This window comes from Tamandua tetradactyla, chromosome 15 (genome assembly GCF_023851605.1).
Source record: "Tamandua tetradactyla isolate mTamTet1 chromosome 15, mTamTet1.pri, whole genome shotgun sequence".
Classification (NCBI taxonomy): Eukaryota; Metazoa; Chordata; class Mammalia; order Pilosa; family Myrmecophagidae; genus Tamandua; species Tamandua tetradactyla.
Window position 1 is genome coordinate 33,307,671 of NC_135341.1, and position 13,300 is coordinate 33,320,970.

The following is a 13,300-nucleotide window of genomic DNA, read 5'->3' on the forward strand; positions in this document are numbered from 1 at the left end:
TGGTTTCTGTTACCAACAAAATATTCTAAGTTTATTCACTAATGACAGTTAATATCAGTGAGACCATACAGTATATGTCCTTTTGTTCCTGGCAAATCTCACTCAGAATCATGTTCTCAAGGTCCATCCATGTTGTTACATACTTCATAACTTTATTCTGTCTTACAGCTGCATAATATTCCAGCGTATGTATATAGCACAGTTGTTTAGCCACTTGTCTGTTGATGGACATTTTGGTTGTTTCCATGTCTTGACAATTGTAAATAATGCTGCTGTAAACATTGGTATGCAAATGTCCATTTGTGTCCTTGCCCTCATGTGTCACATGCCAGGTAGGATAAGAAAAACAGGGTCCACAGACTTCACAGGAAAGTCTTTCAACCTCCTGGGTCTCACCCTTAGGGAAAACCGACACAGGTGACTCTTTCCCCCTGATGGGAGGCCAGTTTGGTCTGGGAGAATCTGGCTGGGGTCTATAATACCTAAGTAGACCCTCCTAAGGCTGGGGGGACAAAAGGCACCACACAAGCAGGGCAAGAAACAAGAAAACAAGAACTGAAAAATTCCCTCTGTTAAACAAAACCTAAGCTAGAGGTCCAGAAAAAGCTGAAATGAATGGCAAAGAACAGATAGACACCAAATTCATCCAGCAAGAAAACCCTAGGTAAAAGAAGTGAAAGCAATCTCCAGAATAAATTAGTTAAGGTAATTGAATGTCTAGACGCCAGCAAAAAATAGCAAATCACACTAGGAAAATTGAAGATATGGCCCGGTCAAAGGAACAAACCAACAATTCAAATGAGATACGGGAGTTGAAACAATTAATTCAGAAGATACGAACAGACATGGAAAACCTCATCAAAAATCAAATCAGTGAATTGAGGGAGGGTATGAAGGCAAAGAATGAACAAAAAGAAAAAAATCGAGGGTCTGAAAAAACAAGTCACAGAACTTGTGAGAATGAAAGGCACAGTAAAAGAGATGAAAAAAATAATGGAAACTTACAATGGTAGATTTCGAGAGGCAGAAGACAGGATTAGTGAACTGAGGACAGAACATCTGAAATCCAACTATAGAAAGAAAATATATGGAGAAAAATGGAAAAATATGAGCAGGGACTCGGGGAATTGAATGATAGCATACAGCGCATGAATATACGTGTTGTGGGTGTTCCAGAAGGAGAAGAGAAGGGAAAAGGAGGAGAAAAACTAATGGAGGAAGTTATCACTGAAAATTTCCCAACCCTTATGAGAGACTTTAAATAATACATCCAAGAAATGCAGCGTACCCCAAAGAGAATAGATCCAAATTATCGTTCTCCAAGATACTTACTAATCAGAATGTCGGAGGTCAAAGAGAAAGAGAGAATCTTGAAAGCAGCAAGAGAAAAGCAATCCATCACATACAAGGGAAGCCCAATAAGGCTATGTGTAGGTCTCTCAGCAGAAACCATGGAGGTGAGAAGACACTGGGATGATATAATTAAGATACTGAAAGACAACTACCAACCAAGAATTCTATATCCAACAAAACTGTACTTAAAAAATGAGGGGTAAATTAAAACATTTTCAGACAAAAATTCACTGAGAGAATTTGTGACCAAGAGACCAGCTCTGCTACAAATATTAAAGGAAACAGTAGAGACAGACAAGAAATGACAGGAGAGAGAGACGTGGAGAAGAGTATAGAAATGAAGACTGTCAGTGAAGGTAAAAAGAAGAAAAATTAGATATGACATATAAAATCCAAAAGGCAAAATGGTAGAAGAAAGTGCTGCCCTTATGGTAATACCACTAAATGTTAATGAATTAAAATCCCCAATCAAAAAACATAGACTAGCAGAATGGATCATAGAACAGGACCCATCTGTATGCTGTCTACAGAAAACACATCTTAGGCCCAAGAATAAACAGAGGCTGAAAGTGAAAGGTTAGGAAAAGATATCCCATGCAAATAAAATCAGAAGAGAGCAGGAGTAGCTACACTAATATCCAGCAAATTAGACTTCAAATGTAAAACATTTAAAAGAGACAAAGAAGGACACTATGTATTAATAAAAGGAACAATTCAGCATGAAGACATAACAATCATAAATATTTATGCACTGAACCAGAATGGTACAAAATACATGTGGCACACACTGAAAACACTGAAAAGAAAAATAGACACATCTACCATAATAGTTGGAGACTTCAATTCCCCACTCTCATCAATGGACAGAACATCTAGACAGAGGATCAATAAAGAAACAGAGAATCTGAGTAACACAATAAATGAGCTAGACTTATTTACAGATATATATTGATCATTATACCCCACAACAGCAGGAGACACCTTTTTCTCAAGTGCTCATGGATCATTCTCAAAGATAGACCGTATGCTGGGTCACAAAGCAAGTGTCAACAAATTTAAAAAGATTGAAATCATACAAAACACTTTCTCAGATCATATGGGAATGAAGTTGGAAATCAATAATAGGTAAAGCGCCAGAAAATTCACAAATATGTGGAGGCTCAACAACACACTCTTAAACAACCAGTGGGTCAAGGAAGAAATTACAAGAGAAATCAGTAAATATCTTGAGGCAAATGAAAATGAAAACACAACATACCAGAACTTATGGGATGCAGCAAAGGCAGTGCTAAGAGGGAAATTTATTGCCCTAAATGCCTTTATCAAAAAAGAAGAAAGGGCAAAAATCGAGGAATTAACTGTCCACTTGGAAGAACTGGAGAAAGAACAGCAAACTAACCCCAAAGCAAGCAAAAGGAAGAAATAACAAAGATTAGAGCAGAAATAAATGAAATTGAGAACATGAAAACAATTGAGAAAATCAATAAAACCAGAAGTTCGTTCTATGAGAAAATCAGTAAGATTGATGGGCCCTTAGCAAGATTGACAAAAAGAAGAAAAGAGAGGATGCAAATAAATAAGTTCAGAAATGGAAGAGGAGACATAACCACTGACCCCACAGAAATAAAGGAGGTAATAACAGGATACTATGAACAACTTTATGCCAATAAATACAACAATGTTGATGAAATGGACAACTTCCTAGAAAGGCATGAACAACCAGCTTTGACTCAAGAAGAAATAGATGACCTCAGCAAACCAATCACAAGTAAAGAAATTGAATCAGTCATTAAAAAAGCTTCCCAAAAAGAAAATTCCAGGACCAGACGGCTTCACATGTGAATTCTACCAAACATTCCAGAAAGAATTACCAACCCTGCTCAAACTCTTCAAAAAAACTGAAGTGGAGGGAAAGCTACCTAATTCATTCTATGAAGCCAACATCACCCTCATACCAAAACCAGGCAAAGATATTACTAAACAAGGAAACTACAGACCAATCTCTCTAATGAATATAGATGTAAAAATTCTCAACAAAATTCTAGCAAATCGAATCCAGCAACATATTAAAAGAATTATACATCATGACCAAGTAGGAGTCATCCCAGGTATGCAAGGATGGTTCAACATAAGGAAATCAATTAATGTAATATCCCATATCGACAAATCAAAGCAGAAAAACCCCATGATCATCTCAATTGATGCAGAAAAGACATTTGACAAGATTCAACATCCTTTCCTGTTGAAAACACTTCAAAGGATAGAAATAGAAGGGAACTTCCTCAACATAATAAAGGGAATATATGAAAAACCCACAGCTAATATCATCCTCAACAGGGAAAAACTGAAAACTTTCCCCCTAAGATCAGGAACAAGACAAGGATATCCACTATCACCACTATTATTCAACATTGTGTTGGAAGTTCTAGCCAGAGCAATTAGACAAGAAAAAGAAATACAAGGCATCCATATTGGAAAGGAAGAAGTAAAACTCTCAGTTTGCAGATGATATGATACTATATGTCAAAAACCCCCAAAAATCCACAGCAAAACTACTAGAGCTAATAAATGAGTACAGCAAAATGGCAGGTTACAAGATCAACACTCAAAAATCTGTAGTGTTTCTATACACTAGTAATGAACAACCTGAGGGGGAAATCAAGAAAAAATTCCATTTACAATTGCAACCTAAAGAATAAAATATTTAGGAATAAATTTAACTAAAGATACAAAAGACCTTATACGAAGAAAACTACAGAAATTGTCAAAAGAAATCACAGAAGACCTAATAAATGGAGAGGCATACCGTGTTCATGGATTGAAAGACTAAATACAGTTAAGATGTCAGTACTACCTAATCGATTTATAGATTCAATTCAATACCAATTAAAATCCCAAAAAGTTTCTTTTCAGCAGTAGAAAAACCAATAACCTAATTTATCTGTAAGGGCTGAGTGCCCCGAATAGCTAAAAATATCCTGAAAGGAAAATGAAGTTGGAGGCCGCACGCTACCTGACTTTAAGGCATATTATAAAGCTACAGTGGTCAAAACAGCATGGTACTGGCATAAAGATAGATATACTGACCAATGGAATCAAGTAGAGTGTTCAGATATAGACCGTGTCATGTATGGACAGTTGATGTTTGATAAGACAGTCAAGCCAACTCACCTGGGACAGAACAGAGGCTCTTCAGTATATGGTGCCTAGAGAACTGGATATCCACATGCAAAAGAATGAAAGAGGATCCATATCTCACACCCTATACAAAAATTAACTCAAAATGAATCAAAGACCTAAACATTTGATCTAAGACCATAAAACTTTTAGAAGAAAATCTAGGGAAATATCTTATTAATTTTATAAGAGGAGGCGTTTTCCTAGACCTTACACCCAAAGCATGAGCATTGAAGAAAGAAAGAAAGAAATGGGAGTTCCTCAAAATTAAACACTTTTGTGCATCAAAGATCTTTGTCGAGAAAGTAAAAAGGCAGCCTACTCAATGGGAGATAATATTTGATAATGATATATCAGATAAAGGTCTAGTATCCAGAATATATAAAGAGATTGTTCAACTGAACAACAACAAGACAGGCAACCCAATTACAAAATGGGAAAAAGACTTGAACAGTCACTTCTCAGAAGAGGAAATACAAATGGCTAAAAGGCACATGAAAAGATGCTCAACTTCCCTGGGTATTAGGGAAATACAAATCAAAACCACAATGAGATATCATCTTCCACCCACCAGAATGACCATTATCAATAAAACAGAAAACGACAAGTGCTGGAGAGGATGTGGAGAAAGAGGCACACTTACCACTGTTGGTGGGAATGTCAAATGGTACAACCACTGTGGAAGGCAGTGTGGCAGTTCCTCAGGAAGCCAAGTATAGAATTGTCATATGATCCGGCACTACCATTGCTATGTATCTACTCAGAGGACATGAGGGCAAAAACACAAACGGACATTTGCGCACCAATGTTTATAGCAGCATTATTTACAATTGCCAAGAGTTCGAAACAGCCAAAATGTCCATCAACAGACGAGTGGCTAAGCAAGCTTTGGTATATACATAATACAATGGAATATTATGCAGCTGTAAAACAGAATAAAGTCATGAAGTATGTAACAGCATGGATGTACCTTAAGGACATTATGCTGAGTGAGATTAGCCAGAAACAAAAGGACAAATACTGTGTGGTCTCACTGATATAAACTGACATTAGCGAATGAACTTGGAGAATTTCAGTTGGTAGCAGAGACCATCAGGAGATAGAAATAGGGTACATATTGGGTAATTGGAGCTCAAGGGATACAGATTGTACAACAGGACTGATTGTAAAAATTCAGAATGGATAGCACAATACTACCTAACTGTAATACAATAATGTTAGGTCACTGAATGAAGCTGAATGTGAGAATGATAGAAGGAGGAGGCCTGGGTGCACAAATGAAATCAGAAAGAAAGATAGACAATAAAGACTGAGATGGTATAATCTAGGAATGCCTAGAGTGTATAATGATAGTGACTAAATGTGCAAATTTAAAAATGTTTCTGCATGAGGAAGTACAAAGGTATGTAAGTAATACAGGATGTTGAAAATAGATGGTTATTAATATTTAAAAATTTTGACATATGTGTGAGGCAAGCAAAAAATGTTTATTTCATACAAAATTTATATTTTGACTAGGCATTTCCTAATATAACTTATGTGAACAACTTAATTGACCACCATAGTACTTGGAACCTTACGTAGGGCATGAAATTTTGTAGGTTTGTCCAGAGTGGTACCCAGATAAATTCCACATCGATTTGAACAGTGGATAGGGAATTATTTGCCGAATCCCCTAGAAGTAACGGTGAGAAAGGGGGAAATTTCAGCTTCCCCAAGTGGAGAATTCTTGATATTCTCACAGGCAGTGGGGACAGCCAAAGCAATAGGCCGCGCCTCCAATCTTGGGGTTTGTTCATATGAAACTTAATCCCGCAAAGGATTTAAACCTACTTAAAATTAGGCCTAAGAGTCACCCTCAAGAGATCCTCTTCTGTTGCTCAGATGTGGCCTCTCTCTCTCGGCCGACACAGCAAACAAACTCACTGCCCTCCCCCCTCTCTACGTGGGACATGACTCCCAGGGGTGTGGACCTTCCTGGCAACATGAGACAGAAATCCTAGAATGAGTTGGAACTCAGCATCAAGTGATTGAGAAAATCTTCTCGACCAAAGGGGAATAGAGTGAAATGAGACAAAATAAGGTGTCAGTGACTGAGAGATTCCAGACAGAGTCAAGAGGTTATCCTGGAGGTTATTCTTACACATTAAATAGATATCACCTGTTTAGTTAAGATGTAATGGAGAGGCTGGGCGGAACTGCCTGAAAATGTGGAGCTGTGCTCCAGTGGCCATGTTTCTTGAAGATAGTTGTATCATGATATGACTGTTGCAATGTGACTCATGTCTGATGCTCCTTTTGTCTACCTTATCGTTGGACAAGTAAAACATATGGATTAAAAATAAATAAACAATGGGAACAAATGTTAAAATAAAGTTAGTAGATTGAAATGCTGATGTTCGGTGAAGGGAAGGGGTAATGGGTATGGTATGTATGAATTTTTTTCTGTTTTCTTTTTTTGATTTTTCTGAATTGATGCAGATGTTCTAAGAAATGATCATGATGATGAATATACAACTATGTGATGATAGTGTGAGTTATTGATTATTTAACAAGAATGGAATGATTATATGGAAAAAAAGATAGGATTTAGCAAATGAATATGAATGCTGAATCATTAAATTGATATCTCTTTTAGTCTCCAGTATTTTAGAGCAGCTAGAAGTAAAAACCTAAAATTGTGAAATTGTAACCCATATCAAACTCTGAAATATGTTTTACAACTGATTGTGGTGCTACACTTTGAAATTTATAGCTTTTTTGTATACATGTTAGTTTTCACAAAAAAAGAAGGAAAAAACATTGATTGTGATGATAAAAAATATTTAAGCACTCTAGCTTCCTATATTCTGGAGCAGCTAGAAGAAAAATTATGAAAGGACCATATGGTAGCCCATAACAACCTCTGGGATCTGTCCTGTAACTACTTGTTGAAGAATGCTTTGAAAATTATTGCTTTTTTATTTCTTTGCTTTGTATATATGTTATACAGTAAAAAAAGTTAAAAATTAAAAAAATAAAAAGGATAGTTATAACAGAGAAAACAGGATTTAACAAACTCTATGGCTTCTGAATCCGTATATTAATATTCTTTCTGGCCTCCAGTGTTTGGGAGCAACTAGAAGGAAAAGTCTGAAGTGGTGGAATGGAAACCCATGACAAACTCTTGGATCTATTCTGTAACTACCTGTTGAAGTGTGCTTTGAAAATTGCTGCTGGGCGGGCCACAGTGGCTCAGCAGGCAAGAATGCTTGCCTGCCATGCCAGAGGACCCAGGTTCAATTCCCGGTGCCTGCCCATGTAAAAAGAAAAAAATAATAATAAATAAAGAAAAAAAGAAAATTACTGCTTTTTCTTTGCTTTGTATATGAGGTATTTTTACAATAAAAAAGAAAGAACAGCCCAGGGGTATTTTATCAGACATTCCAAAAATAGCTAACACCAATCCTGCTCAAACTCTTCCAAAAAAGGAAGAGGAAAAAGGAACACTACCTATTTCATTTTCTGAAGCAACCATCACTCTAATATCAAAACCAGATAAAGACACTACAAAAAAGGAAATTGATATGTCTTAAATTATTTATTTCAGCATTGTTTTACTTCAATAGGAGAGGATAAATTTGGACCTAAAACTCCATTAATTGGTACTAGTTGAATAAATATAGTGTATTTATACAAACAAGGGCACTGTGTTAGTTGGGATCACTGATATTTATTTTTTGTGTGACATATAAGTACAAAACAGTATTTGTGGTATGCTACCATTTGTGTTTTTAAAACAGAGGCTGGGGGCAAAATATATATCTGTTTAGCTATATATATGTTTTTAAAATAGTCTCAGAAGAACATGCAACATTGGTTACCTTCAGATAGTGGGTAGCTAAGGAATGTAGTATGGCAAAACTTTTCCCCTTTTTTAAAATATAATTCATATACCATAAATTTCATGCTCTTAAAATGTACAATGCAGTGGTTTCTAGTATATTAATAAGGTTATGCAATTATCACCACTGTTTAATTCCAGCAGAATTGTCATTACCCCAAAAACAAAGCCAGTAGTAAATAGTTTCTCATTTCCCCTATTCCCCTGCCTCAGGCAAACACTTATCTACTTGTTTCTCTTTGCCTATTCTGGAGGTATCACATGAATGAAATTATACAATATGTAGTCCTTCATGGCTGGCTTCTTTCACTTAGCATAATGTTTTCAAGGTCCATCCTTGTTGTATGTTTATTAGTACTTCATTCCTTTTATTGGCTAAAAAAGTTTCCACATTTGGGTTACTATGAATAATGCTGCTGTGTCCATTTCTGTATATGTTTTCATGTAGACATAAGTTTTTAATTCTTTTAGTTACACATCTAAGAGTGCAACTAATACAGTAACTCTATGTTTAACTTTTTGAGGAATTCAGACTGTTTTCCACACCGTTTTAGATTCCCACCAGCAGTGTACACCATAGTTCCAATTTCTCCCCATCCTGTATAACACAAATTTTTTTGTGTATGTGTGTATGTTTTTTTTAATTTTACGATCGTAGTGAATGAAATGGTATCTCATATCTCATTATTATTTTGATTTGCATTTCTCTAATGACTAGCGATGATGAGCTTCTTTTCAGAAAGTGCTTATTGGCCATTTGTATATCTTCTTGTTTGTCTTTTTTGTTGTTGAGTTGTAAGAGTTCTTTATATATTGTGGTTATTAGACTCTTATCGGATACATGGTCTTAAAATATTTTCTCTTCTATGCATTGTGTTTTCACTTTCTTTTTTTTTTTTTTTTTTTTTTTTTTTTTTTTTTTTTTTTTTTAAAGGAAAGACAGAGAGAAGGAAGGAAGGATAGAAGGAAGGAAGGAAGGAAGAAAGGGAAACATTTTCTTGTTTTTATTGTATTCTGTTTCTCCGTATTTGTTACATGGGCTGGGGCCGGGAATCGAACCGAGGTCCTCCGGCATAGCAGGCAAGCACTTTGCCCGCTGAGCCACCGCGGCCCGCCCTGTTTTCACTTTCTTGATAGTGTCCTTCAAAGCACAAGAGTGTTTAATTTTGATGAAGTCCAACTTATCTTTATCTTCTTTGGTTACTTGTAGTTTTTTTATTTTGTTTAGATTTTTTTTTATTTTTATTGTATAATATAACATATATACAAAGTAAGGAAGAAAAAAGCAGTAGTTTTCAAAGCACTCTTCAACAAGTAGTTATAGAACAGATCCCAGAGTTTGTCATGGGCTTCTACATCATCATCTCAGGTTTTTCTTCTAGCTGCTCCAGAACATTGGAGGCTAGAAGGTATTTGTGGTATTGGTGTCACATTTAAGAAACCATTACCAAATCCAAGGTCACAAAGATTTACACTCTGTTTTCTCCTAAATGCTTCATAGTTTTAGCTCTTACATTTAGGTCTTTGGTCCATTTTGACTTGATTTTTATATATCATATGAAATAGGGGTCCAACTTCTTTTACATATGGATAGCCAGTTGTCCCAGAATCATTTTGAAGAGACTGATCTCTACCCATTGAATGGTCTTGGTACCCTTGTTGAAAATCATTTAAACTGTATGGGTTTATTTCTAGACTAGATTCTATCCCATTGATTTGTATGTCTATCCTTATGCCAGTGTATACCTTTTTGTATCTTTTGAATTTTGAATCATGTGACTATATTTATTTTTTAAATAACAAAAAAAAATTTTTAACAGTTCTCCTTTAATTTCTCTATTTGTTCTTTCAGGAAAGTGTGCTGTGTTATCATTCAAGGACTTCCTCTCCTGCAGGCCAACTGAAATACCAGAAAATGACATTCTGCTTTGTGAGAGCCGCTACAATGAGAGTGACAAGCAAATGAAGAAATTCAAAGGACTGAAGAGGTTTTCCCTGTCAGCTAAAGTGGTAGATGATGAAATTTATTATTTCAGGTGAATCTTGAGAAACTGAGAAAGAAAAAGCATTTCAGCTCTTAATAGTAAAACTGATATCAAAATAGTAGAGTCCTTGGTGTGTTTTTTTAAAAAATAGATCTTAAACTTGAGCAGTATGCTTTTTAAATAGGAAATATTGATTAATTTTGTTAAAAGTTGAAGGAAAACCCTCATAATCTCTTGAGAGATGATAACAGTGCCCCAAGTTGGACTCCAGTAATTGTAGAATGGTGGCAGAAATAGGTAATCCCAGCCCCTTTCCTGTCTGTGACAAGATTACAGTGTTGCACAGATTGTGAAAACTCTTCTCACTATATTTAGGTAACTAGATCCCACCTTTAAACCTATTGCTTTTGTGGGTATTCAGCAGAATCCTTTAAAAATTAGCATCTCTAAGTAGTTGTGACTTCATAAATAAACATATAAATTCATTCCCTTGCACCTATAGAGTGGATGTTGGCTGATTGTACCAAGTCATTTGTAAACATTAAGCAAAACATTGCTTTCTGACCAATCCTAGAATGGCATTAGGTGATTTTTTTTTTCCACACCTTTTAGAAAACCAATTGTTCCTCAGAAAGAGCCCTCACCTTTGCTGGAAAAGAAGATCCAGTTACTAGAAGCTAAATTTGCCGAGTTAGAAGGTGGAGATGATGATATTGAAGAGATGGGAGAAGAGGATAGTGAAGTCATTGAACCTCCTTCTCTACCTCAACTTCAGACTCCCCTGGCCAGTGAGCTGGACCTCATGCCCTACACTCCCCCACAGGTGAAGGTGATACGTTCCTATTACTTGTCTTATTCCCACTTTGGTCTGCAGCATTACCCATCCAAAGAAATGAGACATCCAGTCCTTACATATGTGAGCCTCAACCTTGAATTCAGCAGGGACAGATATATATTTTTTCTTTCCCAATGCCGTTAATAATTTAAAGTGTACTATTTTTTTCTAATGTCATAAATAGCTGTTTTTAGTGGTAAGTTTAGTTACAAGGCTCCTCACTGCCTTGTGATGAAGAAAAGTAATAAAGAATGGCATCGCTCTGTTACTCTTTAGCTTTTATTGCCCCCCCCCCTTTTTGTCCACTTTTTCATCACCCATTCTTTAGAGTCCCATCTTTTGTTTGAAGTGAACTATGTTGGTATTTTTATCTCATTCAGAATTTTGCCAAGACTTAATTGTGAGGTCACCATAACAGATTGTAGTCATGGAATCCAGTGAAACTTTCATTTATTTCTTACATGGTAAGAGGCAAGGAAGAGGTGTTTTGACCAAGAAAATAGTCAGCCCAACATGTCTGTATAGCAGTAGCTATTGAATCATATGTTCCTGGCTCAAGAAACTTACAACAGTTAATCAAATACAGTATTCTGATGCACTATAAGAGCTTTCTGTCTTACAGTCTACTCCAAAGTCTGCCAAGGGCAGTGCAAAGAAAGAAGGCTCCAAGAGAAAAATCAACATGAGTGGCTACATCCTGTTCAGCAGTGAGATGAGAGCTGTGATTAAGGCCCAGCACCCAGACTACTCTTTTGGGGAACTCAGCAGACTTGTGGGGACAGAGTGGAGAAACCTGGAGACAGCCAAAAAAGCAGAATATGAAGGTAAATTGAAACTAGGCACAACTCTAGGCTTTCTAGGCAAGGGGTGTATTAAGGAATGCACGTGCATAGACAGGTTTTACTCTCTTATTCTTACCACTTGCACTTGATTTTTGTTTTGGGGACTGTCCCACATGGCACCCATCAAGCAGTTGGATGCCAGCCTTGTCCTTACAGCAGAGCGCTGGCTCTGACTTGACCTCTGATCCTGGTGTTCCCTCACCTCCCAAATTGTTCAAACAGAAATATTTTGCTGTTTAAAAATTGCATGATTTTCTTCTTTCATTGAGCCCTGTAAGCACACATTTATTGAGCTGGGGAATGGTTGTACAATGATGTTAAATATAATTTTGAAAAATATATATAATTTTGATTAATATTTATCTCAAAGGGGCCTTTAAAATCAGTGACCTTCTATTACAGTTCTTGATAAGCTGTAGTTTAACTCCCAACAGAAGCTTGGCTAAAGCACTTATTTCCTAGACTAGTCCCAACCTGTGCTGTATTTGCATTATAGCTACTTGTAAGACATTTGGGGTTTCCGATAAAGCTCAGTGGCCTATACTTTTCTTTTATTCTACAGTGAAATCGCTTTGGGCAATGAGCTGTCACCCAGGAATTTTGTGGTTCTTAGCCATTAGTGATAAATGCTTGAGAGAATTTTTTGTTTTATTTTTAAAATATCAGGGATGACTTTAATAAAGAAATGAGTGTTAACTGTTAGATTAGGCAGGACTATTTACCTTGGGTCTGTACATTTTCTATTTGGAATTATATCTATGAGTTAAATTTGTAGGTTTAGGTCTTTCCTTTCTACAGTGCACAACCATTGTGCTTGGCTGGGTTTAAATCTATTATTTTTCAGCAAACATAAAAAAAAAAATTAAGGCTGCCCCCCTTTATTAAAGTTTATGAACCTCCTTAAACATAAACTCCATAGACTCTTTTTAAAAAAAAAAAAAAAAGTGGTGTTTATTCCTTTCACTTGTGTTCCAATTGATTATTGTAAAATTATGTGACAGGTTTCCCCAAAGATTTCTAAAGAACCTTAATCCTATGAGCTGCTCAGCCCAAAAATATTTTTTGGAGAAACTAGTTTGATATGCACTCCAAACTCTTTCTTTTTGGAAACTTATAATGCATATTCCTATATTAATGTCTCTAAAACCTATAAGAAAGAAACCTCTTTTTTCAATTACATGGCATTTTCTAAAACTTAACTAGGTATTTGTATAATACCCATTAA

At 36.0% G+C, this 13,300-nt stretch overlaps 1 protein-coding gene across 23 annotated transcripts in view; it reads left to right on the forward strand.

Moving 5' to 3' along the window:
• The window catches only part of PBRM1 (polybromo 1), a 155,042-nt gene that overhangs the window by 128,746 nt on the left and 12,996 nt on the right, over nt 1–13,300 (forward strand). For all 23 annotated transcript variants that reach the window (XR_013162739.1, XM_077129025.1, XM_077129023.1 and 20 more), the window contains 3 exons: nt 10,266–10,449; nt 11,011–11,221; nt 11,856–12,057. Coding sequence is in view for 22 of the 23 variants with exons in the window: in XM_077129025.1 (XP_076985140.1) it covers nt 10,266–10,449; nt 11,011–11,221; nt 11,856–12,057 (597 nt within the window). In the remaining variant the exon portion in view is untranslated. The remainder of the gene's footprint in view (nt 1–10,265; nt 10,450–11,010; nt 11,222–11,855; nt 12,058–13,300) is intronic.